This window comes from Phyllostomus discolor, chromosome 4 (assembly GCF_004126475.2).
Source record: "Phyllostomus discolor isolate MPI-MPIP mPhyDis1 chromosome 4, mPhyDis1.pri.v3, whole genome shotgun sequence".
Classification (NCBI taxonomy): Eukaryota; Metazoa; Chordata; class Mammalia; order Chiroptera; family Phyllostomidae; genus Phyllostomus; species Phyllostomus discolor.
The window spans coordinates 110,310,321-110,337,362 of record NC_040906.2 but is presented as its reverse complement, the minus strand read 5'-3'; the positions used below and the strand labels follow the sequence as shown (position 1 = coordinate 110,337,362).

Here is a 27,042-nt window from a genome sequence, read left to right as displayed (position 1 = left end):
TTCCCCCAACCCCTAACCTTGGTTTAATGATGATTAGCGTCTTCTCCCATGATCACCTTCCTGTGTTCTCTGATCCAGCCCCACTCACCCCCTCTCTGTTCTTTGCAGACACTAGGCAGGCTCCCACTGCAGGACCTTTGCACTGGCTCTTCTCGCCACGTGGAATGCTCCTCCCCCAGATGTCTGCGTAGCTCCCTTCCTTCCTTCCTTGTGATTGTTTTCAAACATCAAATTCTCAGTGAGGCCTTCTTTGATTTTCTTTTTAAACACACACACACTCACACACATCCCATTCTCCCTCATTCCCCTTCTTGCTTTTTCTGCTTCTACTAGGGTGACCAACCATCCGGGTTTGCCTGGAACTGCAGGGTTTCCTGGGACTGGAGACTTTTGGTTGTAAAAATAGGAAAGTCCAGGATGGTTCATCACCATATTTAAACACTTATCACAACTGATATGCTCTACATTTTACAAACTTACGTTGTTGATTGTCTCCCCCACTAGAACATAAACTCCATAAAGGCAGAAATTTTTGTCTGTTGTGTTGACTGCTGTATCCCCAGTACAGGAACTGCATTTGCCTCATAGAAGATGCTCAACAAATGCTTGTTGAATGAATGGATGAACTTGTGGCCAGCCTGGTTCCCAGGGATCGTGCCATGAGGTTTTCTTGGGCTTTCAAAACACCCCACGGGGAGAGGTGGCCTCAGGTCGGGGGCAGAAAAACTGCTTGTCCTGGAAGCAGGCAAAGGCTATAACTTGTCCGCTTGCCCTTCTTGAAGAGCAGAGCCTGGCAGTGTCTGGACTTGACGGAAGGGACATCGGGTGTCAGGGCCCCGCCTGGGGCCACAGTGTGCATTGGCTGACCATTGCCACCCCCTGGTGGTTCCTTGTGAAAAAGCAGCCTCACCCACCAGCCAGGGGCCTAACAGAGGTACCTGCCTTCCCCACCTCCTTCCTTTCACTTCTCCCCTCCTGTCTCCCCCACCTTTTCTTCACTCCTTCCCCCCTCTTCCTTTTCCACTCAACTCCCCTCTTCGCTTGCCCAATGCTCTGCCACCTGACAATTTTGACGTTGGTGTGCTAGGTTCAACACTGGCCTTGGCGTCCACTAGCTGTGTGACCTCGGGCCAACGACTGAACCACTCTAAGATGCAGTGTCCATCTGGAAAGCGGGGCCACAACTCCTGAGGGTGAAATGAGATAGTCTGTGTCAAGTACATAGCACAGTGCCTGGCCCAGCAGATGTTTCTTCTTAATTATTATTATTATTATTATTATTATCGTGGTAGGTGCCCAGCCAGTGGTCGTTTGCTCTCTTTCTCCTTCGCCTGGGCAACCCAGGCTGCACGTTAGACTCGTGGGGACACTCCCGAGACACACCCAGGCCTCCCCAACGCCAGCCCAATTAAATCAGAAATCTTCGGTGGTGGCTACAGGCACTGGTAGTTTTAGTTTATTTATATATTTTTATGGGCATATTTTTTTAAAGGTCTCCAGTGATACTGCTGTGCAGCCCAGGGCAAGAACCACACTGGTGACCGCCAGTCCTGGGTTACCTGGGACTTCCCAGGTTTTACCACAGAAAGTCCCACATCCCAGGAATCCCCTCAACCCTGGGCAAACTGGCACGCTTGGCCACCACGTCTGCCTTCCCAACGGACACATTGGGCGCAGATGATCAGAAATCAACTGTGTAAAGCTCAGCTTGGGTGGCAGGTCACAGAGGCCACGGGGGCGGCCTGTGGCAGGAGCCAGGCTCTGAGGGGGGCAGCCGGCTGCGCTCAGTCAGACAGGTCCCCGTCACCGGCTTCCCCGGGGGTCCAGCCACTGGCGGCCCGCTCCATGGCTTTCACCCAGCGGCCCTTCAGCTCCTCGGTTTCAGCTTTGAACGTGTAGAGTTGGCCTGACTGCTGCAGCTGGAAGACCCGGGGGTCCCCCTGGGGTCCGTCGGTCACCTGGTAGCCCAGCAGGGGGATGGAGGTGTGGGCCCGCATGTCCTGAGAGGGAGGAGAGAGCCGTGGGCCGCTGTCCTCCCATTCGGCCCGCCCCTCAGACAGTCGCTTGAAGGTCATGGCCACACACCTGCCTCCCACTTCCCACACACCCTCGAGGCAGGAGGGCTGGCAGAAGGGCACCAGAGCAGAGAGTCTGCTGCCCCTTGAGAACAAAGCCGTTGTGTCCTGGAGACTGGGCCCAACTTTGAAAGCCACTAATCCTGTGACTCCAGAGAACTATGTCCTCACTGGGCCTCAGTTTCTGCATCTGAGATAACGGAGCCAACAATACTCACCCTCCCCCCATCCTACACGCTGCAAGAAGGCCAAGACCTGTGTGTGTGTTTGGGGGGGGGCAGGGGGGGCAGGTGAAGGCATTACCTGAGGAGCAGCGTAGACATAGAGCACGAGGGGGTCATCCCGGGGGATCGCACACCAGCCCCGGGTGCTGCCCTTGCCCCACTTGTCCCCGAGGAGCTGCAGGAAGCTGCACATGAGGTTCTGCTCAGACCCCGATGCGGACCCCTTCTAAAGCCAGAGAACAGAGCACATGCTAGATGACAGGCATCCGCCTGGGAGCTGGACAGTCACCGTTTCTAATCCTGCAGCAACCCTGCAAGGTGGGGCTATTTGTCCCTGGGGCTCAGAGAGGTCCCCTCGTGAGCCTGTGGTCGCACGGCTGGCCAGTGGCAGAGTCGTGGTCAAACCTCGGCCAGCCTGAACTTGGGGCAGGTGCTGGGAGAGCTTACCACCTGAAAGTCCCCCCAGGGAACGCAGCTGGGACCCAAGAAAAGACTGGCCACCCCCTCTTTCTAGGAGCGGACCGTGTTGCCGGATGGCCAGGAAGGGTGGGGGCAGGGGCTGGACCAAAAGTAATGGGGAGGACTGGAAAGCAGGGAGATGCCCATGAAAAGGAACCAACTGGAAACCTGGGAGGCATGTGCACTGGAATAGGCTGGGGTCTTCTCCCTCCCAGGGACGTGGGATGTCCACCCGGCCTTTAGTGAAGGAGGGGCAGGGGGCAGTGGTGCCCAGCATCCGGGCTGGGTTGCATTATATGTGTAGCACGTGGCTGAACACAGCTAGTGCCCCAGCGGTGCTGACCAGCAGCGAGGGGGCGGCCTGGGGAGCGCCTGTGGGGCAGGGAGTGGCTCAGCCAGGCCCCAAGGGTGGCAGAGAGGACATCTGTGGCAAGGTCAGAGAGCTGGCTCCCAACTCACTGGGCGACCTTGGGCACATCGCTGCTCTGGGTCTGGTCCCTGAAGTCCCTTCTAGTTAGAATGGGATCTCCAGTCTGCCTCTTTTCAGCAGTGGGACCCTGACCTGGAGCCTCAGTCTCCCCATCTGTAATGTGGAGTCAGTAACACCAGCTCTCCTCAGCTCCTAGGATTATGGGGCAGGGGTGGAAATGTGAGCAAACACTGTCCAGAGAGGCGGTGCCATCTGGGTGGGGACCCAGAGGGGGAGTGGAAGAGCCTGGACGACAGCCTGGAGTGAACAGTTGCTTTCCTGTGGTGACAGGCCCGGCTCTGGTAGGGGAAGGGGTGAAGGATAGAGAGAGGAGGGAGAGCGTGGCCATGGCTGGCTTTTCCTCAGCACCTAGGACAGTGCCCGCTGCGGTGGGAGTCCTGTAAACTTTTGCTGAATGGGGGAAGAGTGGTCCTCACCTCCAGGATGCCCCGCTTCTTATCATCTTTGTCCTCGGGGAGCACATTTCCGGTGAGGAATGTGTAGCAGGTGAGGCAGACTCGGTTGGGCCTGTTGTCATCATATTTGAGCTCAGCCCGGTAGTCGGAGCACCTGGCACACACCACCTGAGGGAGAAGGGGCAGGAGGGGCTTGGGGCCTCGGGCGAGGTGGGGAGGACCGTGTTTGTACCTTGGCTGGGTGGGGGTGTGAGAGCAACCAGGGGCAAGAGGAAGAAAGAGCAAGATTCGGGAGAGGAATGCAGGCAGAGAGGGGCCGTCCCCGGCACTGGCGGAGAGACAGCTGTCTGGAGGCCAAGATGCAGGAGGAGAGCTCACGCTTTGGGCTTCCCCAGCTCGGGGGGCTGCCACCTGGCCCCCTCTGCAGGTGCCTCGGCTTTTCTCCCCTTCAGACTCCCCTTCAGTGAAGGCAGTGGTTAATCCCAGGGGCTTGCCCTGCACACACCCCTTATACCCTATTCACTCTTCCAAGTGCCCTCTGTCCCCTCCACCATCCCACCAGACTCTCCCAGCAGCCCACTGGTTGCACAGCGCTGGGGTCTTTATCCTCTCTGGCCTCACAGGAAGCAACAGGGCATCCCAGAGGGGCAGCCGCTTGCCAAAGGCTGCTCAGCTCATGGCAGAACTGGCCCTCCACAAACAGGACATGTCCTTCAAGTTCTGCAGTTTAGCTTTAAGGTGCATGCAAATTTTGCACTCTGCTCAATCTTAGAGTCAAATGTGTTCTAATGTAACAGTGACGGACTAGTTGTTCTTGCCAAGAAGACCTGCCGTGGGTACTCTGTGGAGTGGGCCCACCATGGAGAGGCCCCCAAGAAGGCCAACATGGATTGTGCTGGGGACACCGGGTGAAAGAAGCATGACAAGACTTGGAAAGAAACATGGGGTGCTTCAGGACTCGACTTCCAGGAACACTAGGGTGTCACTGTGAGTCCAGGATATGGGCTTGGAAATGGGAGTGAAAGCTGGAGACGAGGGTGGGGGCTGTTCGTCAGTGAGCTCCTGGGTGCGCCCAGCACAGCCCGTGACTGGGAGGGCCCCACGGGAGGAGGCCTGGGCCTGCCCCACCCTCACAGGGCTCCCGCCTGGCCAGCGGGAGACAGAAACTGGGCACCAGCCCATGAAAGGATGACTCACGGAGTGCAGAGAGGTATGGCTAGGCAGAAAGAAACCAAAATCGGGCCAAGGACGCTTCACGTCCTCACGCAGGGGACTTCAACTACCTTGGGAGTATCTTTTTACTTTTGAAAATATTATTAGTATTTCTTTTCTGCTCTACCAACTTTTTATTTTGAAAAATTTTAAACCTGCAGACAAGTTCAAAGAATAATGCAGTGATACCCTGCCACTACTCAATGCCCCAATTGTTAACATTTTTGCCACATGTGCTTTAGCTCTTTCTGCATTTTATTTTTCCTAAACCAGTTGAGTATAAATTACAGTCATCATGACACCTTCTCCTTAAACATGTAGCTGGTGTCTCCTAGGAACAAGAACAGTCTCTGCCCATCCGTGATGCCGTGATCATACTCAGAAAATGTAACATTGGTACAAAATTACTATTTACACATGGCTCGTAATCAAATTCCCACCAACAGTCCCGAAAATGACTTCTGTGGTGGGTTTTGTTTTCCAATTTAGGATCCAGTCAAGGATCATATATTTCATTTAGTTGTCAGAATATTTTATTTCTTCCATGCAACTGCTTTTCAAGTTGTTATATTGTTCTTGTGGCTTTTTGTATTTCTTAACCATTTAAATACTTTTTAGGAACTACTTTACTAAGTCACAAGTGTGAGTGAACTCAACTCTTATTTTATAGACATAAATAAGAACAGCAGCTAATCCCCAGATCCAGGATATAACTCACCGCTTAAATCTCAGCAGAGGTGTATCCCCAGTCCTAGACTTTTACTCTGTGTTCTTACTGTATTTTAACACAATGTGGGGACACCTCCTTGACCCGACCTGCCCAGCTGGCCCCCGGCCCCCAGAGTTCACTGAAGACTAAGGTCATAAGGGCTTCTCTGCAGAGTACGTGGAGGGAGTTGGGATGTCGGCAGAGAACAGCTCAAGTGCTGTGGATGGTTAAAAAGCCAGGCAAGCTCAGCCCAGAGTGGGGAGGTCCCTTCCTCAGTCAGCTGGTGACTCGCTCCTCTGAGTGAGCCTGGCCTGAGCTCTTGAGGAGGGGGAAGGAACGGAGGAGGAGAGGGAAGGGTGAACCTTCTTCTGTTGAGTCCTCACCACCACCCTGGAGGGAGGTATTATAACCTCCATCGTACAGGTGAGGACACTGAGGCCTGAACCTGGAGGGCAGAGTTAGCAACAGAACCAGTCAGGCACAGGAGCACTGTGGACTTGCAAGGAAGAGGAGAGGACAGCGAGCAGAGGTCAGTCATGAGGAGAGGACAATGAGGGGTGTGTGTCGCAGGTGTGGGGATAAGGACGTGGGGAGTGCAAGGCGGGAGGGGGCTGAGGGGCTTGCATGGCCCTCCCCCTCAAACTGGAGACCATTCCTGCTGCCGGGTCTGGGAAATGGTGGGAAGAAAGCAGGTGCACTAATAGGGTGGCCTCGAGGAGCGCCTTGAGGAGCGAGTCATTTAGACTTTCTGAGCCCCACCTCCCCATGTGTAAAATGGGGACAAGCAGGTCCTGCCTCACAGGTGGGCACTGGGAGGTCCAGACGAGGCAGCTCAAAAACCCAGCGCAGAGCTTCCGCCAGCGCTCCTGGGCCACACCACTGCAAGCAGGCTGAGCTGGTGGGAGGCAGGGGTGCTGGCAGGGGTGCTGACGGGGGTACTCACATAGCCGCAGGCCCGGCAGTGGTGGCGCCGGCGCGTCAGGGCGTTGAAGGGCTCCTGGCAGCGCATGCACATGGTCACCATCTTGTCCCGGACCCATTGTGGCGCCCGCAGGCCCAGCTCCTCGGACTGCAGCTGTGGGGCAGCAGGACGGGCACTTCATGACCCTTCTGCCCACTCCCTGAGCGCCGGGCCCCTCCCCGCCTGCTTATGGCAGGCGTTCTGTGCCCGGTGCTTCCCCGTGCCGTCCACATGGAGCTGGTCGCACTGATGAAGGTGGTATGGCAGGTCAGGCGCTATCACTCCCACTTTACGGGTGAGCAAACTGAGGCCCAGAGGGGTTGAGTGACTTGGCAGAGACACCAGCGAGCCCAGTTCAGAGCTCAGATTTGAAATCTAGTCACAGTGTCCCTGATCCCATCCCTCCCGGGATGGAGACCTTCCCCAGGTCTTACATTTCTCAGGCACCTTCAAACCCAAACCTGCAACACCCCCTCAGCCAGGGCCATATGGTCGCAAAGTCCTTCCTATGATGAGTTGTGTACACAGGTTCCCATGGGAATTGTTTGCTAATGGGGAACCTTGGGCACTGAGCCTCCAAGTAGGGTGATGTCGGGGTGGGCGGGTGGGCTTCCTCGGTCCCTTCAAGCCCTGTGAGTCTCCAGGGAGGAACAAAAACTCCGCATTCACCTCCTGCCCCTGGGCGTCTCCCTCAGGGCCCTGGACTGCAGCCTTGAAGGTTTCATTCCGCTTCTCGATGTGGTCAATGGCTGCTTGGCAGGCCTGGACGGGGGCACGGGGAGCTGGTTAAATGGGTGCCGGGCGGGGGGGGGGGGGGCGAGCTTGCTCATCTGCCATCCATCCGCACACTCAACAAACACTGCTGAGAGCCTCCTGGTTCCAGGCACTGGATTCTCAGCACACACGGGCTGACTTAAGGAAGAGGGAACATCACCCCCAGATTACAGATGTGAAAACTGAGGATATTGAGTGACTCGTCCCAGCTAGACAGTGAGGGACAGCAAGGTTTGGACTCAGGTTTGCCTTCAAACCACCATGGAGCTACTCCTGAGGGACAGCAGGGAGCAGCCAGGCAGGAGCAGAGGCACGAGCACCCTTCCATACCCCACCCAGCATACAAGCATACAGCCCTCCCTCTTCCTGGGTGAGGAGGGGGTGTGGTCAGAGTCCTAGGGGCCTTGGATTGGTCTGATACCTGCATCCAGGAAATCATTTCCTCCTGGGACCTGCTCGGAAGTGAACACTGGTGTTAGGGAAGCGGCCCCTCCCAGTTTTTTGCCTCCCTGCCCCCAGCCAGCCCTCCCGCCTACCTGGCTTGCAGCTCCAGGGTGCGCTGCTTCCCGGACACCAGGAAGGAGTGTGGGAACTCCGCATCAGTCAGCTCCCGCACCTGCTCGGAAATAGGAGGGAAGCCGTTCAGACTTGTCCCCGGCCCCACCCCAGGCACAGTGGGGTGGAAGGAGATGGATTGTGCCCAAGGGACAATTCAAGCTCCTGGGACAGAGAGAGTGAGCTTGTTCGTCACCTCCCTAACCCCAAGCAAACGCACCTGCCCTGGGCCTTGCTCTACAAAAGTGGTGCTAAGGGCTCCTGGGATTTGAGCAGCTGCTGAACTGGCCCAGTGTGAGTCAGGGTGACAGCTCCTGGCAGATGCTTCACCGGAAATGAAAACTGGGCCGCAGACTGGGCTGGGGGACACAGCTTTGGCACGGGCAGATCTACGGCCTGCAGTGAGCCCCTCTGCCCCAGCGATCTGCACTGTGTTCTCATCTCACGGCACACATAAACTACTACAGTTCTGCAGTGTGCCAAGAATATGCTTTTTTTGCTGATATGACAAAAAAAACAGGTACAATTTTGATTCATTCACACTGGATGGTTATGTTGTGTTGGCTGTTGTCATTTTTCAATTTGACATTCTAAGGAAAAAGGTCAGTGCCCTGACTAAACAGTCAGGTAGTGCACGTCTTACAGATTCTTACAGCACACCGGTTGAAAATTGCTGCCCTTCCCCCTACATTGAATGAAGGGATTGATTACCCAACTCCTAGACCATAGAGATCCACCCTCGAAAACATCCATGAACTGGGTGATCAATTTCTCCTTGTCTCTCACCATCCTCTCACCCAGGATGCTGCAGGTCCCAAGGCCATTATGAAAGCTGCCAGTCAGAGGGAGCTTACTAAGTGACAGCTCTGCATGGAGTCCAGGGCTCTCCACACATGCTCTCATTCGATCTGCACAACTGCTGAACCCACCGATCAATCCTACACTTAAAAGCCATTATGTGCCCCCGAGGGCGGCGTCTCTCTGCAGCTCTGGCTTCCCGCATGGCTGAATCTGGTCAGGCCTCTGGGTTCTCTACCAGTTTACAAGAAATATGTGAGGCCGCAGGACATGTTAAATGACACCATAGGGGTGCAGTCAGCAAAGCCCAGACGATGAAATCCTCTACCAGAGAAAGGATCCGATTTTTTCAACAAACAAAGAAGAAAAAAAGTGGGAAATGGAAGTGTAGTATATAAAAAGGGATGTAAGAAGCATATCACAAATGATTCAAACAGATCAGCTGTGAAAACACATTTATGAGACAGTCAAGGAAACCCAAAGGATCTTTTTCAAAGATTTTATTTATTTATTTTTAGAGAGGGGAAGGGTGGGAGAAAGAGAGGAAGAGAAACATTAATGTGTGGTTGCCTCTCGAATGCACCCTACTGGGGACCTGGCCCACAACCCAGGCATGTGCCCTGACCAGGAATCCAACCAACAACCCTTTGGTTTGCAGGCCAGCACTCAATCCACTGAGCCACACCAGCCAGGGCTGAAGGATCTTGATGTGACTAAATAATTGTTATCCACTTGTCAGATGTGATAATGGTACTGTTCTCATCTTTTAGGGCAAAGCCCCACCCAAAATTCTTATCTCTGACAGACATACTGAAGTATTTACAGGTGAAATAATTATGTAATTGGGATTGCTTTTAAGTGATAAGAGAAAATTCAGAGGGGAAATGCTGAGGAAACAAGACTGGCTTTGAGTTGGCAATTGTTAAAACCAGGATATAGGGTTCTATTTTTCTCAGTTAAAATGTTTGTAAAAAGTTAAAGAAAACCTTCACAGCAATCTTGTGAGGCAGATACTATCACCCTCATTTAGGGGATGAGGGAATGGAGACTCAGAGAGGGCAAGGGACCTGCCTGAGGTAACATAGCACCTAAATGGCGGAATGAGAATTCAAACTCAGGTCTTTGGCCTCCAAGGATAAAATGGAAGAATGTTTATTTCCACCCAAGCTCAGAGTCCTGTGAGCACAGACCTCTCCCAGGCAGTGGGGAGAGGCACAAAGGGAAGCTTAGACATAAACTTAGAGCCCACAAGGCCTGGTGTGGGGGAATTTTGTTGCCATTGAATCCATCTGACACTTGAGCCCCCTCTGCTGGCCGCTGCCACGTGTGACCTGGCGTATGTGATGACTTTCAGGGCGGCTCACCAGGTCCCAGAGAGCACAGACTCTGGGGACACCCTTCTTCACACCAGGACTCATCTTCCCGCCAGGCCCAGGAAATCAGTCTGCCCCACTCTGTAACGGCCTAATGTGATTTGGACTTAACACTCTTGGCAATGGGGAGGCTCTGAGGGTTTGCAAATGGAGAAGCTCAAGTGGAAAGACGTCCTTGGGAAGTTGCTCCTGCATCTGAGTGTAAGGGACGAAGGGCTGGGTCTGGGGGAAATGGGACAGACCAGTACCCCAGAGGCTAGTGTGGAAGTGATACCCGAAATGGTACTGGCCTGCCTGCACGGGGGGAGGGAGAAGAGGTTTCTACCTGAGGAACAATATTAGGAAATCTGGCAAGACTCCACGACTAATTGGGTGAGGGAGAGGAGAGAGGGAAAAGAAGGGAGAAACCTAAGGTTTGGAGTCCAGAGGTAGGAAAATATGATACTTTTTATAGAAATGGGGCAGCTGCTGACCTGGGGTCCAGGACCACATACCTCTGTAGAGAGACAGGATGGTTTCTGGAGATCACTTTGCAGAGTGCCCAAGCTTGGGCTGGTTCAGGCCCCTGCAGCCTATATGGTACCTTTGTGCCAACTAGCCAAAGACACCACTTCCTCAAAACACCTTACTGACATCTGTTGGTAAACTGGCATACTAATCCAGTGTTCCTGGAACAAGATGCTTGACTGCCCTCTGCTGGACAACAAGAGTTGTGACTATACCACCTATGCTGGCTGCTGTGTATGAGGTGTGTTTGTGCAGCACACAACCTGCACAGTTGTACATGGAGACCCTGCGTGTGTGTGTATCTCACATCCCTTCCTTCCTCCCAGGCTGGCCCTGTGTAGGATGGCACAGCGTTAGGACCAAGCCAGACCTTGGGAGAATCAGCTGCTGAGAACTAGGCCTCCCTGACTCCCAGGAAGGAGGAAGCCAGGGGCTTGCAGGTCAGTGGGAAATGTCATGGTGGTTGAAGGCCAGATCTGCCTCCAAACCTGAGATGCAGACAGCGGTTCCCACGCAGACACAGTGTGTGGACCGCTCCCCATCTGGCAGGCCTGTGCCATCCAGCAGAGGGTGCTGTGTGGCCGCTGGGGCACCAAACGGGCCCTGCGGGGAGCACACTCTTTGGGACTGGCAGCTCCAGGGAGCCAGCACGCACTGGGCTCACGAGCCCTGAGTGCCTGACACCCCCAGCCCCACCTTTATGTATTTTTTCCTGATGACTGTTTTAGTCTTTGCATTTCTTGGCATTTTCTATCTGTCGATCTGCGCCTCTTCTTTTCTATGCCTGGGTTTCTGCCAGTCCTAAGACAGGGCTGCCCATCTCTATTTGTCCATCTGTGTCACAGGTGGCAAACATGAGGCCCACAGGCAAAATCCGGCCCTCCACCTGTTTTATCCAGCCCAGAACCTTGTTCCTACCTGGCGGCAGTGCTGAGCTCTCACTTAACAGTTAAGGAGTAGTTACACTTATACAGTCTTAAAATTACATCCAGCCCTTTGAAGGCAACCTCGAGGCTGATGTGGCCCCCAGTGAAAATGAACTTGACACCCCTGGTCTATGTAACTAACTCCTCATGAACCTGCCTTTCTCAGTCCCACCCACTGAGGCTCCCAGAAACACACACCTGCACACGCCATCAGCATCATCTGAACTCCAAAACCAGACAAACACACTACAAAGAAAGAGAATTATAAGCCAATATCCTGATGAACATAGATGCAAAAATCCTCAATAAGATATTAGCAAACCAAATTCAGCAATGCATTCAAAAGATCATACACCATGATCAAGTGGGGTTTATTCCAGGGATGTAAGATGGTTACAATATTTGCAAATCAATTAACATAATATATCACATCAACAAAATGAAAGATAAAAATCACATGATCATATCAGTAGATGCAGAAAAAGCATTTGATAAAATGTAGCACACATTTATAATAAAAACTCTCATCAAAGTGGGAATAGAGGGAGCATATCACAAAATAATAAGGACCATATGTGACAAACCCATAACTAATATCACACTCAACAGGAAAAAACTAAAAGTGTTTCCCTTAAGATCAGGAATAAGACAGAGATGTCCACTTTCACCATCTTATTCAACACAGTACTGGAAGTCCTAGCCCCAGCAATCAGAGAAGAAGAAATAAAAAATACCCAAATTGGAAAGGAAGAAGTAAAACTGTCACTATTTGTAGGTGACACAATACTGTATCTAGAGAACCCTAAAGATTCCACCAAAAATCTACTAGAACTGCTCAATGAATTTGGTAAAGGAATAGAATACAAAATAAATATTCAGAAATCATTTGCATTTTTATACACTGATAATGAACAATCAAAAAAGGAAAACTAAGAAAATAACCCCATTTAAAATTGCATCTAAAATACCTAGGAATAAACTCAATCAAGGAGGTAAAAGACCTGTACTCAGAAAATTATAGGACACTGAAGAAAGAAACTGAAGAAACGCAAATAAACAGAGGCACATAGTGTGCTCCTGGACAGGGAGAATGAACATCATTAGAATGTCCACACTGCCCAAGTCTACAGATTCAATGAAATTCCTATCAAAATACCAATGGCATGCTTTACAGAACTGGAACAAATAAGCCCGAAATTGATATAAAACCACAAAAGACCCCAAATAGCCACAGCAATCTTGAGAAAGAACAAAGTTGGAGGTATCATGCTACCTGATGTCTATCTATGCTACAAGGCCATAGTAATTAAACCAGCATGGTACTGAAATAAAAACAGTCATGAATCAATAACTGAATAGAGAGCCCAGAAATAAACACATGCCTATATGGTCAGTTAACATATGACAAAGGAGGCAAGAACATACAATGGAGTAAAGACTATCTATTCAACAAATGGTGTTAGGAAAGTTGGACAGATACATGCAGAAAAATGAGACTAGACCACCTTCTTACGCTGTATACAAGAGTAAACTCAAAATGAATTAATGACAAATGCAACAGTTGAAACCACAAAACTCTTAGAAGAAAACATAGGCAGTAAAATCACTGACATCTCTCTTAGCAATATTTTCTCTGATCTCGTATCTCCTCAAACAAGGGAAACAAAGGAAAAAATAAACAAATGAAACTATATCAAACTAAAAAGGTTTTGCACAGAAAAGGAAACTATCAACAAAATGAAAAAACAATCCAATGAAAACATGGGCAAAGGACCTGAACAGACACTTCTCCAAAGAGAACACACAGATGGCCAACAGGCACATGAAAAGATGCTCAATGTCACTAATCATCAGAGAAATGTAAACTAAAACCACAGTGAGACACCACCTAACACCAGTCAGAATGGCCATCATCAATGAATCAACAAACAACAAGGGTTGGCAAGGATGTGGAGAAAAGAGAACCCTTGGGCACTGTTAGTGGAAATGCAGATTAGAAAGTGGTACGAAGATACCTCAAGAAATTAAAAATGAAACTGCCTTATGACCCAGAAATTCCTCTCCGGGCTATCTATATGAAACAAAACAAAACAAAAACAAAAAAACAACCAAAACACTAATTCGAAAGAATTGCACCCTACATTCACTGCAGTGTTATTTACAATCACCAAGATATGGAAACAGCCCAAGTGTCCATCAGTAGACGGACACTTGAGTGGATAAAAAAAGTTGTGGTACATACATACAATGGGATATTACTTGGCCATAAAAAAGAATAAAATTTTACCATTTGTCACAGCATGGGTAGACCTAGAATGTATTATACTAAGTGAAATAAGTCAGTCAGAGAAAGACAAATACCATATAATTTCACGTATATGTGAAACCTAAAGAACAAAATAAATGAACAAACAAAATTGAAACAGACTCAGATACAGAGAACAGACGTACGGTTGCCAGAGGGGAGGGGGTTTGGGGGCGGGGAGAAAGAGGTGAAGGGACAGAGAAGCACAAATTGGGAGTTATTATACAAAATAGTCGAAGGGATGTGAAGTACAGCACAGGGAATACAGCTGATAATATTGTAATAACTATGTATGGTGCAGATGGGTACAGAAGCATTGGAGAGAATACTTTGTAAAGTTTATGATTGTCTAACCATGATGCTGCATACCTGAAACTAACACAAATACTAAAATATTTCTGAATATAAACTGTAGCTGAACATTTTTAAAAAAGGAGCTTGCACATGCTTCCTCCAGCCCCAGCCCTCAGGAGACACCTGGACTCGGGAGGGACCAGGGAGGAGCGACTGGGAAGGCCCTCATCACTCCCTGCGCTGCACCAGCAATTCCACCGCATGCTTTGTCCCTCTGGGTGAAGCCTTAGTACAGGGACTCTGGGCTCGGCTATACCTGACCCTTCAGTCCTGGTTTAACTCCAAGCAAGTTGCTTAACCTTCTGGGTTTTGATTTCTTTATTTTTTAAAGACAATTTTTTTAGAACAGTTTTAAGTTCTCCACAAAATTGAGAGGAAGGTAGAGATTTCCCTGCCTTCGCACATGCATAACCTCCCCCATTATAAACAGCCCTCCCCAGAATGGGGCTTCGTTACGACTGAGGGACCTACACGGACACACCATTTTCCCCCAAGGCTCACGGTGTGCGCCAGGGTCCGTGCTCAGCATCGGGTGCTTTGTGGGTTTGGACAAATGTATAATGACATGTGTATACCATTACAATACACAAAACAGTTTCCCTGCCCTAAAAATCCTCTGTGCTCTGTCTATTCATCCCTCTCTCCCCGCTAACACCTGGCAACCACCGATCTTTTTACCGTCTCCATAGCTTTGCCTTGTCTAGAATGTCACGTAGTTGGTATCATGTAGCCTTTTCAGATTGGCTTCTTTCACTTAGTCATATGCATTTAGGATTGATAGCTCATTTTGTTTTATCACTGCATAGTATTCCATTGTCTGGATGTATCAGAGTTTATTTCCTTATTTTAAAAATAGAATCAGCCCTGGCTGCTGTGGCTCAGTAGATTGAGCGCCAGCCTGCTAACCAAAGGGTTGCTGGTTCAATTCCCAGTCAGGGCACATGCCTGGGTTGTGGGCCAGGTCCCCAGTAGGGGGCGTGAGAGAGGCAACCACACATTGATGTTTCTCTCCCTCTTTTTCTCCCTCCCTTCTCCTCTCTAAAAGTAAATTAATGAAATCTTTTTAAAAATAGAGTTAAGTACAGATATATGCATACACAGGCAAATTGCACACAGTCATTCAACTCATTTGCAGACTGCTGGCTGGAAACAGCGTGAACGTCCCGAATAGAGGCCTGGCTGAGTGAGGCGCAGCCCACCCGCACCTGGAACACCAGGCAGCCCAGCAAAAGGAAGGCGACCTCCTGCTGTGCTGAGGCTCGAAATCTCCGGAGCCAGATCACTCCAGCAGGTCAAAACAGCTAAGTGCCAAATATTGTGCATGAAACTGGTTTCACTGTTTATGTGAAAGAAAAGGAAGCGATGGTAAATACTGTGTTAGTCTGTGTTGGCAAAGATGCCTCTGGAAGGCCTCCCGAGAAGCCAAGGCTGCCTCCAGGAAGGGCACCGAGGGGATGCGGTGGGGAGGGGACTTTGCATTGTATATATTTTTATAGTGTTTGATTTTGGAATGGTCTGTATTTTTAAAGCGATAAAAGTATTATTTCTAAAAGATTAAAAACTCCAAAGCAGGGGATAATAAGAGCCCTACATCACAGGGCTGTTACGAGGATCTGATGACATAGGGCCCAACCACAGCGGCTGCCTCGTCAGGGGCACCCCTGCGGATGGCTGTGGCCACCTCTGCGTGGGGAGATGGCAGTGGAGACCCAGCCCAGCTCGCAGTGGAGGCCCTTCCTACTCAGGTGTGGCCTGTGGGTCTGCAGTGTCAGCACTGCCCGGGAGCTGACTAGACAGGCAGAATCTCAGGACCCCCAGACCGACTGAGTCAGAACCTGCATTCGAACAAGACCCCCACAGGGGACTCCGGCACCCATGCTCGTTCTGGAAGCACTGGTGTAGACGACAGGGAAGACCGAGTGGGGCCAGGCTGGCTCTGGCGCCCCAAAGGCCTCCGGGGGCTGGGAAGGGCCCTGGGCAGGAAGGCTGGGAGCACAGACCAGACAGCTCTTACCCCTTGCACTTCCCCGTCCACACCGGCTCCAGCCCTGCCGGGCCTGGGTTCCTGGACTGAGAACCCAGGTCGGCACCTCTGGCTACTCCCCATACCTGGGCCCACTCTCAGGATGAAGCCCGACAGCACTTGGGGCACCTCTCACCTTCATCCCGGCCACGTCGATGCGGGTCCTCACCTGGAACTGGGCGCCCACCTGGATGACCCTGGGCACGCAGTAGAGCAGCATGTTGTTGAACTGCGGGAGACACCATGTGAGCATGAGCGGCGGTGGCGCAGGAAGACGCCCAGCCGGGCTTCCCTGAGGGGGCCCAGCACCACTGCTCTCCCACCCCTCTCTCCACACTCTGGGCCAGCTCCCAGGACGCCACAGGTTGTGAGAAAGGGGTTGTCTGGACCCCGATCCAACTAGGATGTCACTGCAGGGCTGCCCCACCTGTGAGCACCCAGGGACCACAGCTGAGCTCAGAAACCTATGAGGCCTTTCTCACGGGGACTCAGGGAAAGGGGCTTATGCAAGGGTAGCTCCCTCCTCCTGACCACCAGGCAGGACCAGTTTCCAGATTTCCAGGAGACCCCTGGCTTCTTTGGTGCAAACCCAGACGGTTTTTCCAAGTAGCTAACTTAAGTCCCTCCTGCCGTGTGTTCCTAGAGCACAAATGATACCACAGGCTTTGGAGCCAAACAGACTGGGTTCAGATGCCGATCCTGTGGCTTCCGAGGGCATATCTAGGAAACCCCTTGTCTGGGGCTCCCAGAGGCCTTGAGGCAGCACTTGTCCGAGGTCAGCCAGGACCAAAGGAGCAGAGAGCCGAAAAGCAGGCTCTCCCCTCTTCCCCCCGCAGCACTGGGCAGACCCAGGCAGGCGGGACCTGACCCAGGCAGTGTGGCCCACGGCTTTCCTCCCGGGGCCGGGGGCCCCCCACATCCCCTTACCAAGAAAAGGTATCGCTCCATGGGGTCTCTGCGGCGGAAGGAGATCTTGAGCACAGGGCCCTCGCGGAGCAGGGTGTTGGAGGGGTCCACTATGTCATCTTCGAGGCCCAGTCGCTGGTACACGTCCCACAGGTCCTGCAGCCGCTCCTGGGAACAGGGTGTGCCCTCAGCCGAGGCCCCGCGGGGCCCACCTCCTTCGAGAAGGTTTGCTTCGCGTGGACAGGGACAGGGGTGGGGTGGGGGAAGGGCAGTGGGGCCAGTGACAGGGATCAGGGGAGGAGCAGATGCAGAGACCTGGGCGGGCTGGGGGCTGGGAGCACAGGGGGAGGTTGACAGGGTCCCGCGGTGCACCGAGGGCCGGTCACTCACCATCTCAGTGATGGCTGCGTTGGAGTGCTGCGCGGCTGAGAAGATCATGTCAAGGGCTTCTGAAGGGGTGGGGAGCAGAGCCAGAGTTACCGCCTGAGCACCTGGGCTGGTGGTGGACGCAGGAGGTCCTTGAGGCTTGACAAAGTGGCCTTGGGCCTGCTCTGAGCACCCCGGGGCAGCCCTGCCTGTGCAGCCCAGCACATGAGGTTCTGGGTGATGGGGGCCGTCTCCCACCCTGGTGGGGAGACTGGAAGCCACGGAAAGACAGGGCTTAGGCGTTTGGCTTCTGTGTCTCTCACTGCTCCCCAAACCAAGCCAGACCCAGTGGGTGCTGGAAAGGCACGGGCTTTGGCCTCCTATGGGCATGGCTTCAAATCCCAGCTCTGCTCCTTTCTGGCTGTGTACCCTTGGGCAAGTCAGTTACCAGGAACCTCTCTGGGCCTCAGTGTCCTTGTCTGTAAAAAATGGCTAATGGCAAAGGTAATGTCTCCCAAGTACCAATGATTGAAGTTGACGGCCGATGCTCATTATAACCATTTTAGTAGGTGCTCATTAAACTTATGGGAACAGCTCAGGCCTCCCCAGCCCCCTGGGTCCCCTGGGGGTGTCCTCACTCTGGGCATCAGCCCGGTCTGGGGACTCTTCTGGCAGCTTCTGGACGTAGTCCTTGAGCAGCAGCTCATAGCGTGGGATTCTCTGCACAGGTTCCAGCATGTGGTGCTGCAGGGTCAGGCTGCCCGAGGCCTTGCTGCTCTTGGGGAGGCACAGGGGAGGGGCAGTGTGGGATGAGAGCAGGAGGGGTGGGGGGCTCACGGAAGCGCTGAGCCTGGGAGGTGCCCCAGAACACTGGGGAAACTGAGCCACCGCACGTGGGGGTGGCAGTGCAGGCTCTGCCCCGCCCCCACCCCCACCTCACCTGAATTCGAGTGAGAACCTCTTGGAAGGGAGGAGACTTGTCAGTCCAGGTGGCCAGCAGCTCAGCGGCTCGCTCGAAGTTCTTGACATACTCACTGTACATCTTCAGGAAGGGGGCCAGTTTCTGGATCACGTCACCGATACGGGGGGTGGCTGTCCTGCAGGAGGGGCACCCAGGTATTGTCCTTGGCCTGAGGGCCTCCCTGAAATCCCCCAATAGCCTTTCTGCTGCCCTTCTGGGTGCAGTCATGGGGGCCAGGTCGCCCTCCCACATGTGTGAGTCGTGTTCTCTCCCACGTTCTCTCCCACGGACTGGCTCCCCCACAGGCTCAGCAGCGTGTGCGCCCGGCACAGGTGTTCTGAACCACCTGGTGCTTCTTCTCGTAACGATACCGAGGGCCACGTGCCAAGCATGGCATGTCTCCATTCATTCAATTCCCTGCAGGCAGACAGTCCTGGGCCCATCCCAGATATGAGGAAACTGAGACTCGGAGGGTAGGAACCCATCCAGGACCCTCCTGTGGTGGGGCCTGAAGGTCGCTCAGCCCAGGGGCTGCGAGAGCAGAGCAGCCAGGAGCCGGCGGCCTGAGTCGGACTCTGCTGCACCGCTTACTCTCGCCGCGTGTCCACAGCACGCCAACTAACCTCTCTACACTCCGGTTTCCCCTCTGGAGAAACGTAAATGATGGTAGGCAACCTCATAGGGCTGTCTTTAAAAAATACATATTATAAAAACTTTTAAGCAAACAAAAGTAAAAAGGATGTAACAATGAGCTCCTGTATATTCATCCCTGGATTTAACAATTACTAACATTCTTCTTTGCTGAAGAATTTTAAAGGACGTCCCAGACATTGTGGCATTTCTTTGGCAAAATATATGAAGCAAGTAATTTTACCACTAAATACTTTAGCGATCATTTCTGAGAACAAAGAGGGTTTCTTGCATAACCACGATGGCATTGTCACACAGGGGCTGATAGGAGGATTGCGTTAATAGGTGTAAAGTCCACATGGGAAGGGCCGGGCACATAGGAAGCCCTCAGTTAGCACGGCCTCCTGGGTCACCCAGCCTAGTGAGGACCTGATCCATCCCCTCCCCAGGACACACACACACACACACACACACAGCCTCCCAGGGCTCATTTGTCCAAGCACCTCCCTGTGCAGACAGTGAGCCCAGTGCAGGAGACCGCCATGGCCACACAGCACGTGCCCTGCAGGCTGCACCCCAGTCTGGTCAGGGCTGCGGTCAGTGGGCTCGGGGCTCCTGGTGGACCTCACCAGTCATCCAGCCGCCTCTGCAGCTCTGGGAGGAAAAACTGTGCGTGGAACTGGTAGATGGAGGAGATGTTGGAGAAGATGAGCTTGACCACGTCCTCGGGGAAGGCCTTGCTGCTGCGGGCCTCCTCCAGCAGCTCCTGGAAGAAGACCTGCAGCCGCCACAGGGTCAGTGGCCTTCCACCGAAGGGGAGCCACCCACAGCATAGGGGGGACGAGCACAGCCCAGGGTCAGGGTCCTGGCGTCGAGCGCGTCCACCTCCCTACTCTCCCATCACCCTCACGACGGCCCCAGAAGACACAGGCGGGGAAGGTAGTCTTCTGGTCACTTTACAGACGGGCGGACCCTGGCCTAGACATTCAAGGACTTGGCCAAAGGCTGGCAGCTGATGAATGTCGGAAATGGGCCCGTCTGGAATTTGTCAGGGCCTTAGACTTTGTCAGGCTAAAGATTCCTCTGCTGATGTTCGGTGATTGAACCCTTTAGCCTGGGGGCTCCTTAAGACAGAGGGAAGGGGTGACAATGCTGAGGATGTTTGCTTTGGGATGCAGATGAGGACGCTGTGTGGGGCCGGGAAGGCCTGGCTGGCGTATCCTCTGTGCAGGTGAGGCCCTGGCACCATGATCACCATTATCGGAATGGGGAGTGGTGCTGATGGGCTGTTCCTGGTTTGCGCCCCAACTGTAGCCAGTGGGGTTAGAGGACTCAGGCTTCCCGGAATCAAATTGAGGGGGCCTAACTCTCAGCTCTGGTGAGGTGGGTAGGGAGGGAGGGCAGGGGTCGGGTGAGGAGACGGTGCTGGGGCTCAGGTGGGGGAGGCCCAGCCACTGGCCTGGTCCAGCAGGTGGAGTCGCGCCACGTAGGCCTGCTCCGTCTCCAGCAGCTCCTGGACGATCCTCTTCTCCTCAGGCTCCTGCAGGAGGTTTGGGGGAGAATGAGAGGACAGCTTTGGTCTCCTCTGGTGGGGACCTGGGGCATGGTCTCCAAAGATGCCCCTGTGAAGCACCCCTCCCGGCATTTAGGCTCTCCCATAGTGCCTCTGGGCTGTCACTGGGGTGGCTTTAACTGAGAGAATGGGGCAAAAGTGAGGCCGTGCCAGTTCTGGGCCACAGCCCCAAAGGGCCTGGAAGCTTCTGCCTGTGCTGTCTTGGGAGCCTTGTGTATGAAGGTCTGGGTGCCCTGCTGAAGAGACCTCGTGGAGAGGAGACGCCCTGCGACTCCTAGCCGTTCTGCATTCCTGCTGGACCTGGGCTTCGGCGGTCCCAGGCGGGAGAGCTGAGCTTTGTGGGCATCCCGGCCCCAGCCACCGTCCAACTGTAGCCACGTGGGGGACCCTGTCATGAACTGAGTCGCGTCTCCCTCAAATTCCTATGTTGAAGCCCTAACCTCTAATGTGACCGTGTTTAGAGACAGGGCCTTTAAGGAGGCAGTTAAGTTTAATTGAAGTCATAAGGTAGTCATAAGCCCATTGGTGTTTTTATAGGGAGAGGAAGAAACACCAGGAAAACAGTGTACACAGAAAAGGCCACATGAGGACATGCAAGAAGACAGCCAGCCACCTGCAAGCCAATGAGAAAGGCTTCACCAGAAACCAACCCTGCCAAGATCAAAGTCCGACCCTTTGATCTTGGACTTCAAGTCTCCAGAACTGTGAGAAAATGAATTTGTTGCTTAAGTCACCTCAGCTGCGGGATTTTGTTATGGAAGCCCTAGTGGAGTAGGACAAACCCTCCAGTGGGACCAATACAAAAACCACCCAGCCCTGACTGGTGGGGCTCAATGGGTTGGGCCTTGTCCCACAAAGTAAAAGGTTGCTGGTTCGATTCCCAGCTGGGGCACATGCCTGGGTTGTGGGTTTGGTCCCTGGTTGGGGTATGTACGAGGGGTAACCAATGGATGTCTCTCTCACACATCAATATTTATCTCCCTCTCTTCCTCTCCCCCTTCCCTGCTCTCCAAGAAAATAAATAAATAAAATCTTAAAAAATAAAAGAAAAACCAATGAATAGTATTCCAGTCAAAAAATTGTTAAGAAATAATAAACTGTACTCGACTACAGCATTGGGGGGTGGTTTGTTACGTAGCAATTATTAACCAGAACATTCCACTATGATCATCCAAAGAGGTTAGAGTGACATGCCCGAGGTCACGCAGTCAGTAAGCAGAAGAGCCGGGACATGACCCCTGGCAGCCTGGCTTCACATCCAAGTAGCGTGCAGCCTGACCTTTGAACTGCACAGAGGAGGAATCTGAAACCCAGAGAAAGGAGGTGAGCTTTCCAGGACCTGTCTAAGTGCAGGAATTAGTACTGACCTCTGTTTCTAGTTGGGATTGTTGCCTCCTTCAGTGGGTAAACTGAGGCCGCCCCTGGAATGGGTACCTGGCTTACAAGTGGAGACTGCTCCAAGTTGTGTGGCTTTGGACAAGTTCCCGAAGCTATCTGAGTCTGCATTCCCTGGCCTAGAAGACTCCTGCACTGAGGGACATGTGGAATAATGCCGGCAGTGGAGTGCAAACTAGACAGCTCATCAAGAGCCTTTAATGAGGACAATTTAGCTTCCACATGGGGAAGAGTGTGTGGGGAAGAGGTCAGTGGAGGGGACCCCCAACACCCCACTCCTACCCCAGCCCCCAGGCACCTGTGTCCCCGGCCCGGGGTAGGTCCTGGGGTGGCAAGATTTCCTCCAGGTCCCACTGGAGAGCTTGTCCTTCAGGGAGCTCAGGTACCTCCTGCTGACTGTCCTGGTCCCAGACCCCAGGGCCTCCTCTGTGCTGGGCTTCTCCCATGGCCCAGTGGGCGGGGGAGGCCCGCCCCCAGGGTGGTGATGCTTGGTCTCCAGTGCATGGGCTCCGGGCGCTGCTCCTGGCATCCTGAGAAGAGAGCAGACCTGAGGGTTTCCTGTCTGTAGAGTGGGGAGAACAGCACCTCCTGGCCAGGATTTTGGGGTGATTAATGCAAATCACAGGGATGCCATGGCCCCTGAGTGCCTGGCCCTCAGGAGCAGTTTGCTAAGCAAAACATCCACTTCCCTCCCAACACTTTCTTGGAGGGAACTCCAGTCTTCGAAATGAGTCAGCAGGAACTGTGCCTGGTTCTCTGGGGAACTACATACTTCCCTGTTTAAAATGCAGCCAGGAATGCACACAGTGGCTTTTAGGTGCCCTGAAGCCCCCAGCTGCCAATCACTCTCACCTGTGGACCTCACCCCTGCTTTTAGTCTCTGCAGCAGGAAAGGCCTTAGAACCTCGGTACCTGCTACACCTAGGGAAGGTGGGAGCCAGAGAACACTGTGAAGGAAGGGTGGAGCTGCCGACGCTGAGGCTGTTCAGTGGGAGCTGTGCCCTACACACCTGTAGCATAGGTAGGGGGAGGAGGACAGGCTGGGGAATGGATAACATGCCAGGTACAAAATTTCCAACATTTTGTGAGAAAGCTTCATTACCCCCATCTTCAGCTAAGGAAACCGGGGTACAGAGAGGATAAGTCACTTTCAGGTAGAGGGTGGCAGAGGTGAGATTCAGTTCAGGCAGGGTGGCTCCTGAGCCTTTGCCCCAAGCTGCCCCTGCCCATTTGAGTCAAGGAGAAATAGGTCCGGAGGGTCAAAGCGGCCTGTCCCGGATCACACAGCTGGTCCAAGGCAGAGATGAGATTGTGACCCAGCCCCGGTAGCCCCACACGGGCTTCCCCACCCCTCACTGGTGCCCCAGTGCCTGGTTCCTCCGCCTGTGTGTCTGCAGCGCTTGGAAGTAGCTGGGCCTCAGGCTTTCTGTTCTACATGTGGTTTCAGCTTCTGCATTTCTCTCCTAGTGCCCCAGGCCAGCTTCTCTTTCCTCTTCACCCCCCAGTTTCAGATCAGCTAAAGCCCTGGAAGACCTCGCAAGAAAGCCCTGGCCACGGCAGCTGGCACGGGGCCCCTCACACAGTAAAGGGTGACTTTCCTCCTCTTGACAGGGTCTGCTCTGACCGCGTTCTGGTTTGAGGGCTGCCTCCTCCTGCTAGGAATGTTGCCGGGCAGGGCACACGTGCTGAAGGCCCCCAGGGGCATGCCCCCCTGGGCATGCCTGGAGTGCTGGCTGGGCCATGCCCTCTCTCCACACCCAAGGGGGCAGTGGGCCAGGAAGGTGGCTCCTAGAGCTGTCCTCGGTGCTGAACTCAACGTGCTAGGCAAAGGACCCTGGGAGAAGCAGGGTGAGGTTGCCCAGCTCAGGAAATTGAACTGCCCTCTAGGTCCCCACCGATGCCACTTCCGCCGGCAAGCCACTGGAGGCTCTGACTGCTCTGAGTCCCCTCAGCACAATGTCTGGGCCCCTCCCGGGGTCTCTATTGTCCATGAGCTGGCATTGTGCTAATGCTGTGAGCTTATCATCGGAAGAAAAAAATCTTCCTGACAGGGATCCTCCTTTAGGCTCCCACGTCTGCTACAGTTCCTGTGTGGTGCTGGGCTGTGCCGCCCACAGCCCCTCAGGACGGAGGCACTCTTCCCCACCACTGCTGCTGGCGGGGGCTGCTGGGCCATTGACTGGGTTCCTGCTGGGAGTTGCCCTCCTGGAGGGGAGCTGCCTCACCCAAGGTCCACATACAGTGACTAGTGCCTACGGGGTAAACAGGCTCAGCCCTTTGCCTCAGCTGGAACAGCCTGAGGGGCAGCCCAGTCCAGGGCTCCCCTGAGCCAGGCTGGGGCCTCTGTTGCAAGTGCACAGTGGTCCAGCTTCTCCCTCTGCCCCGTGCTGCGTTCCTCCAGAAATCTCCTGAAATAAATCTCTACCTCAGAGTCTATTTCCAGAGAACCCACCTATGACAGTCCCTAACATGCCTGCAGAGTGAGACCACACACACATACACACACACACACACACACAACCCCTGACAGAGCCAGCAGTGACCTCCACACATCTGACTCAGCCTTTCTCCCTCAGACAGAAGGCCCTGAGTCACCCATTGCCAGTGAACTTAAAGCACTTAAAACCTCCCCACCTTTCTGTGCTTTTATTTTCTCATCTATAAGATGAGAATAGAAATAGAACCTCCTTCTGCCCCTGTTAGGCTGTTGTATGATTAAATGAAGTAATACAATACACTCAGAACAGGGCCCCATAGGTAAGCAGACCATACATCCTGGTTTGTCTGGCCATCTCAGATTTTTCCGCATTACTCACCCCCACCAAAATAATTAATGGCATTCATGTTCAGTGTCAAGCGTGTCCTGGTTTGAGTGATAAATTATATGGTTATTCTAGTCATAAAGAATAAGTGCTTGATAAGTATTAGCTCTAATTTCCGCTGGAAGGGCAATGGGTGGGGTTCTGCAGCCCACTGTCACTTATAACCACACACTTCTGGACTCTCCCTGACACACCAACACACACTCTCATCCTTACCCAGCTCCTCAGTGCCTGAACAATGTTCTCCTGTGCTCTGAGGAGCCCATGACCAAGTGACATGGGCGCTGCCCAGTTAGGAGTGGGTATCCAGGGCAGGGCCCAGAGAGAGCGCTGCTCCCTGAGGGCCCAAGGTGGCCCTAGTCCCACTCCTCAGCCTGTGCTTCCCAGGGGCCCAGGGTGGGCAGAGGAGCTGAAGGGCGGCAGCCAGTTGGCCATGCTGATCCTTCCCCCCCCCCCCCCCCCATACCTGCTGTTCTCAAATGCAGTCACCAGATTGGACACAGAGGTCAGCTTCTCCTTACTCGCCGCCTCCATCCTGCAGGCCTCCAGGGTCCCCTGAGGCAGGGAGAGAGGCCTCCAGCCAGCACACTCAGTCACCCCGACCTGGGGTCACAGGTGGGCTAAAGCATCAGGAATCTGCTCCTCTTTCCCAGGAGCTCAGCAGACCCGGGGGTCAGCAGGCCGGCTCCTGGCTTCAGAGTGAAGAAAGAGGAAGTGGTTCCTGAGCTGCAGCCTGAAGGGGAAAGGCTCTGTGCTCCCCGAAGAGGGAGGAGCTCACTCGGCCCCAGGACCCCTCCCAGGGGCTGACCTTTCACTCCTGTAGACCCCTACTTGCAGAAACCACACAACAGGGGCCAACAGGGCCCAGAGGTAGTTTCTGGAGCTGGGCCCTTGGCTGCATTCTTGGTTAGAGCATCTCTGGCCAACCACACTTTCTTACAAGATTCAGGAACTTCTACTTGGTCCTCTCTCAGCAACTTCTTTCCTGCTTCTGACCTTGTTCACTGCTGTAAGAAAACAGCTTTTAAAAAATTAAAAACAACCACAAGTCTGACAAGGGCTGGCAGGGAGGAGTAGTTGGTGCTCTCACCTCCCTTCTGGGGTTCTCATTTTAATGGCTGCTGTCCCCACCTCATTGTCCCCAGGGAGGGCCACTTCCTCCCTGAAACTCTGATGGTAATAATAGTTAACGCACACTCTTCAGTGTTTTACAAGTATTTTCTCATTTAATCCACAACAGCCTATGAGGTGGATCCTATTACTATTTCCAATTTACAGAAGAAAAAAGTGAGGATCAGAGAGGTTAAGTAACTTGCTCGAAGTCACCCAGCAGGCACACAAAAGAGGTCATGTTTCCGAAGCACAGGGGAAAGTCCACAGTGCTAGCAAAGATTCAGTTGGGAGCCTCGATGACCACGTTCTGACTGCTGCATCCCCAGGCTCCCTGCTCCCAGCACGTGGGGTGTCTCTGCCTGATGTCTCCTCCACCACCTGGTCTTCCAGCCTTTGTGGCACAGACAGCCCCTGCCTCTGCTCCCTTCAAGCCCTGAGGCCCTTTGGGGCCCTCCCACTGGTCTCTGATCTCTTTCTTCCTGAGCCAGGGCCCCCTGTTGAGACTGGTCCTTGTCCTGCTGTGGAGGGACTTGGTATGCAAAGTGCGGGCACAGGGCAAGGCTCCAGCGCCTGTGAACCGGGGCCCACATGCCAACAGCTCACTTTCTCAGAGTGTCTCCTGAACAAGTCCTGCCAGCAGATGCCTGGCTCCTCCCCGCCCTAAATTTTACTAATCCTCCTCACTTCTTGTTTTTGCTCTTTAATACGGAATAATATAATGCACCCCATGAAGTTATGACCCACCCCCCAGCAACCATCAACTCATAGCCAGGCCTGCTCCACAGGCAGCCACATTCCCTCCCCTTTCCCACACCATCTGAAGTAGATCCCAGACATCAGATGATTTCACCCGTAAGTATTTCCTGTGTATCTGAGAGATAAGGACATACATTTACCCCCCCCCCATACACACATATAATGGTAATGTATTCTGTACATGCACACACACGTATTTCATACATGCTATATATACAGCTGACCCTCAAACAATGCATGTTTGAGCTGCACTGGTCCACTTACACACAGATAGTTTCAAATGGCCACAGTTCAAGCGATCCTTGCAGATCAAACCTGCTTCTTTCAAGGTTCAGCTGTGTTTTCCATCATTATGCAGAGGGCCAACTTCAAGTGCATTC

General features: G+C 53.1%; 1 protein-coding gene across 2 annotated transcripts; it reads right to left on the bottom strand.

The window, feature by feature from the left end:
* Positions 1–1,572: 1,572 nt before the first annotated feature.
* FGD2 (FYVE, RhoGEF and PH domain containing 2) lies at positions 1,573–25,792 on the bottom strand. 2 transcript variants are annotated; one of them, XM_036024046.1, is made up of 17 exons: positions 25,260–25,792; positions 22,270–22,501; positions 20,463–20,543; positions 19,633–19,781; positions 18,353–18,509; positions 18,051–18,189; positions 17,437–17,495; positions 17,068–17,214; positions 16,277–16,369; positions 7,836–7,915; positions 7,721–7,751; positions 7,195–7,287; positions 6,508–6,639; positions 3,665–3,811; positions 2,379–2,525; positions 2,086–2,160; positions 1,573–2,000 (listed from the first exon to the last, which is right to left on the bottom strand). In XM_036024046.1, exons 1-17 carry the CDS (start codon positions 25,325–25,327, stop codon positions 1,785–1,787), a joined length of 2,046 nt encoding a protein of 681 aa, XP_035879939.1. In that variant the 5' UTR covers positions 25,328–25,792; the 3' UTR covers positions 1,573–1,784. The 2 variants fall into 2 exon arrangements, with proteins under 2 accessions (XP_035879939.1, XP_028365291.1); XM_028509490.2 differs by lacking the exon at positions 2,086–2,160 and having other exon boundaries at positions 1,785–2,000; positions 25,260–25,789.
* Positions 25,793–27,042: the final 1,250 nt, after the last annotated feature.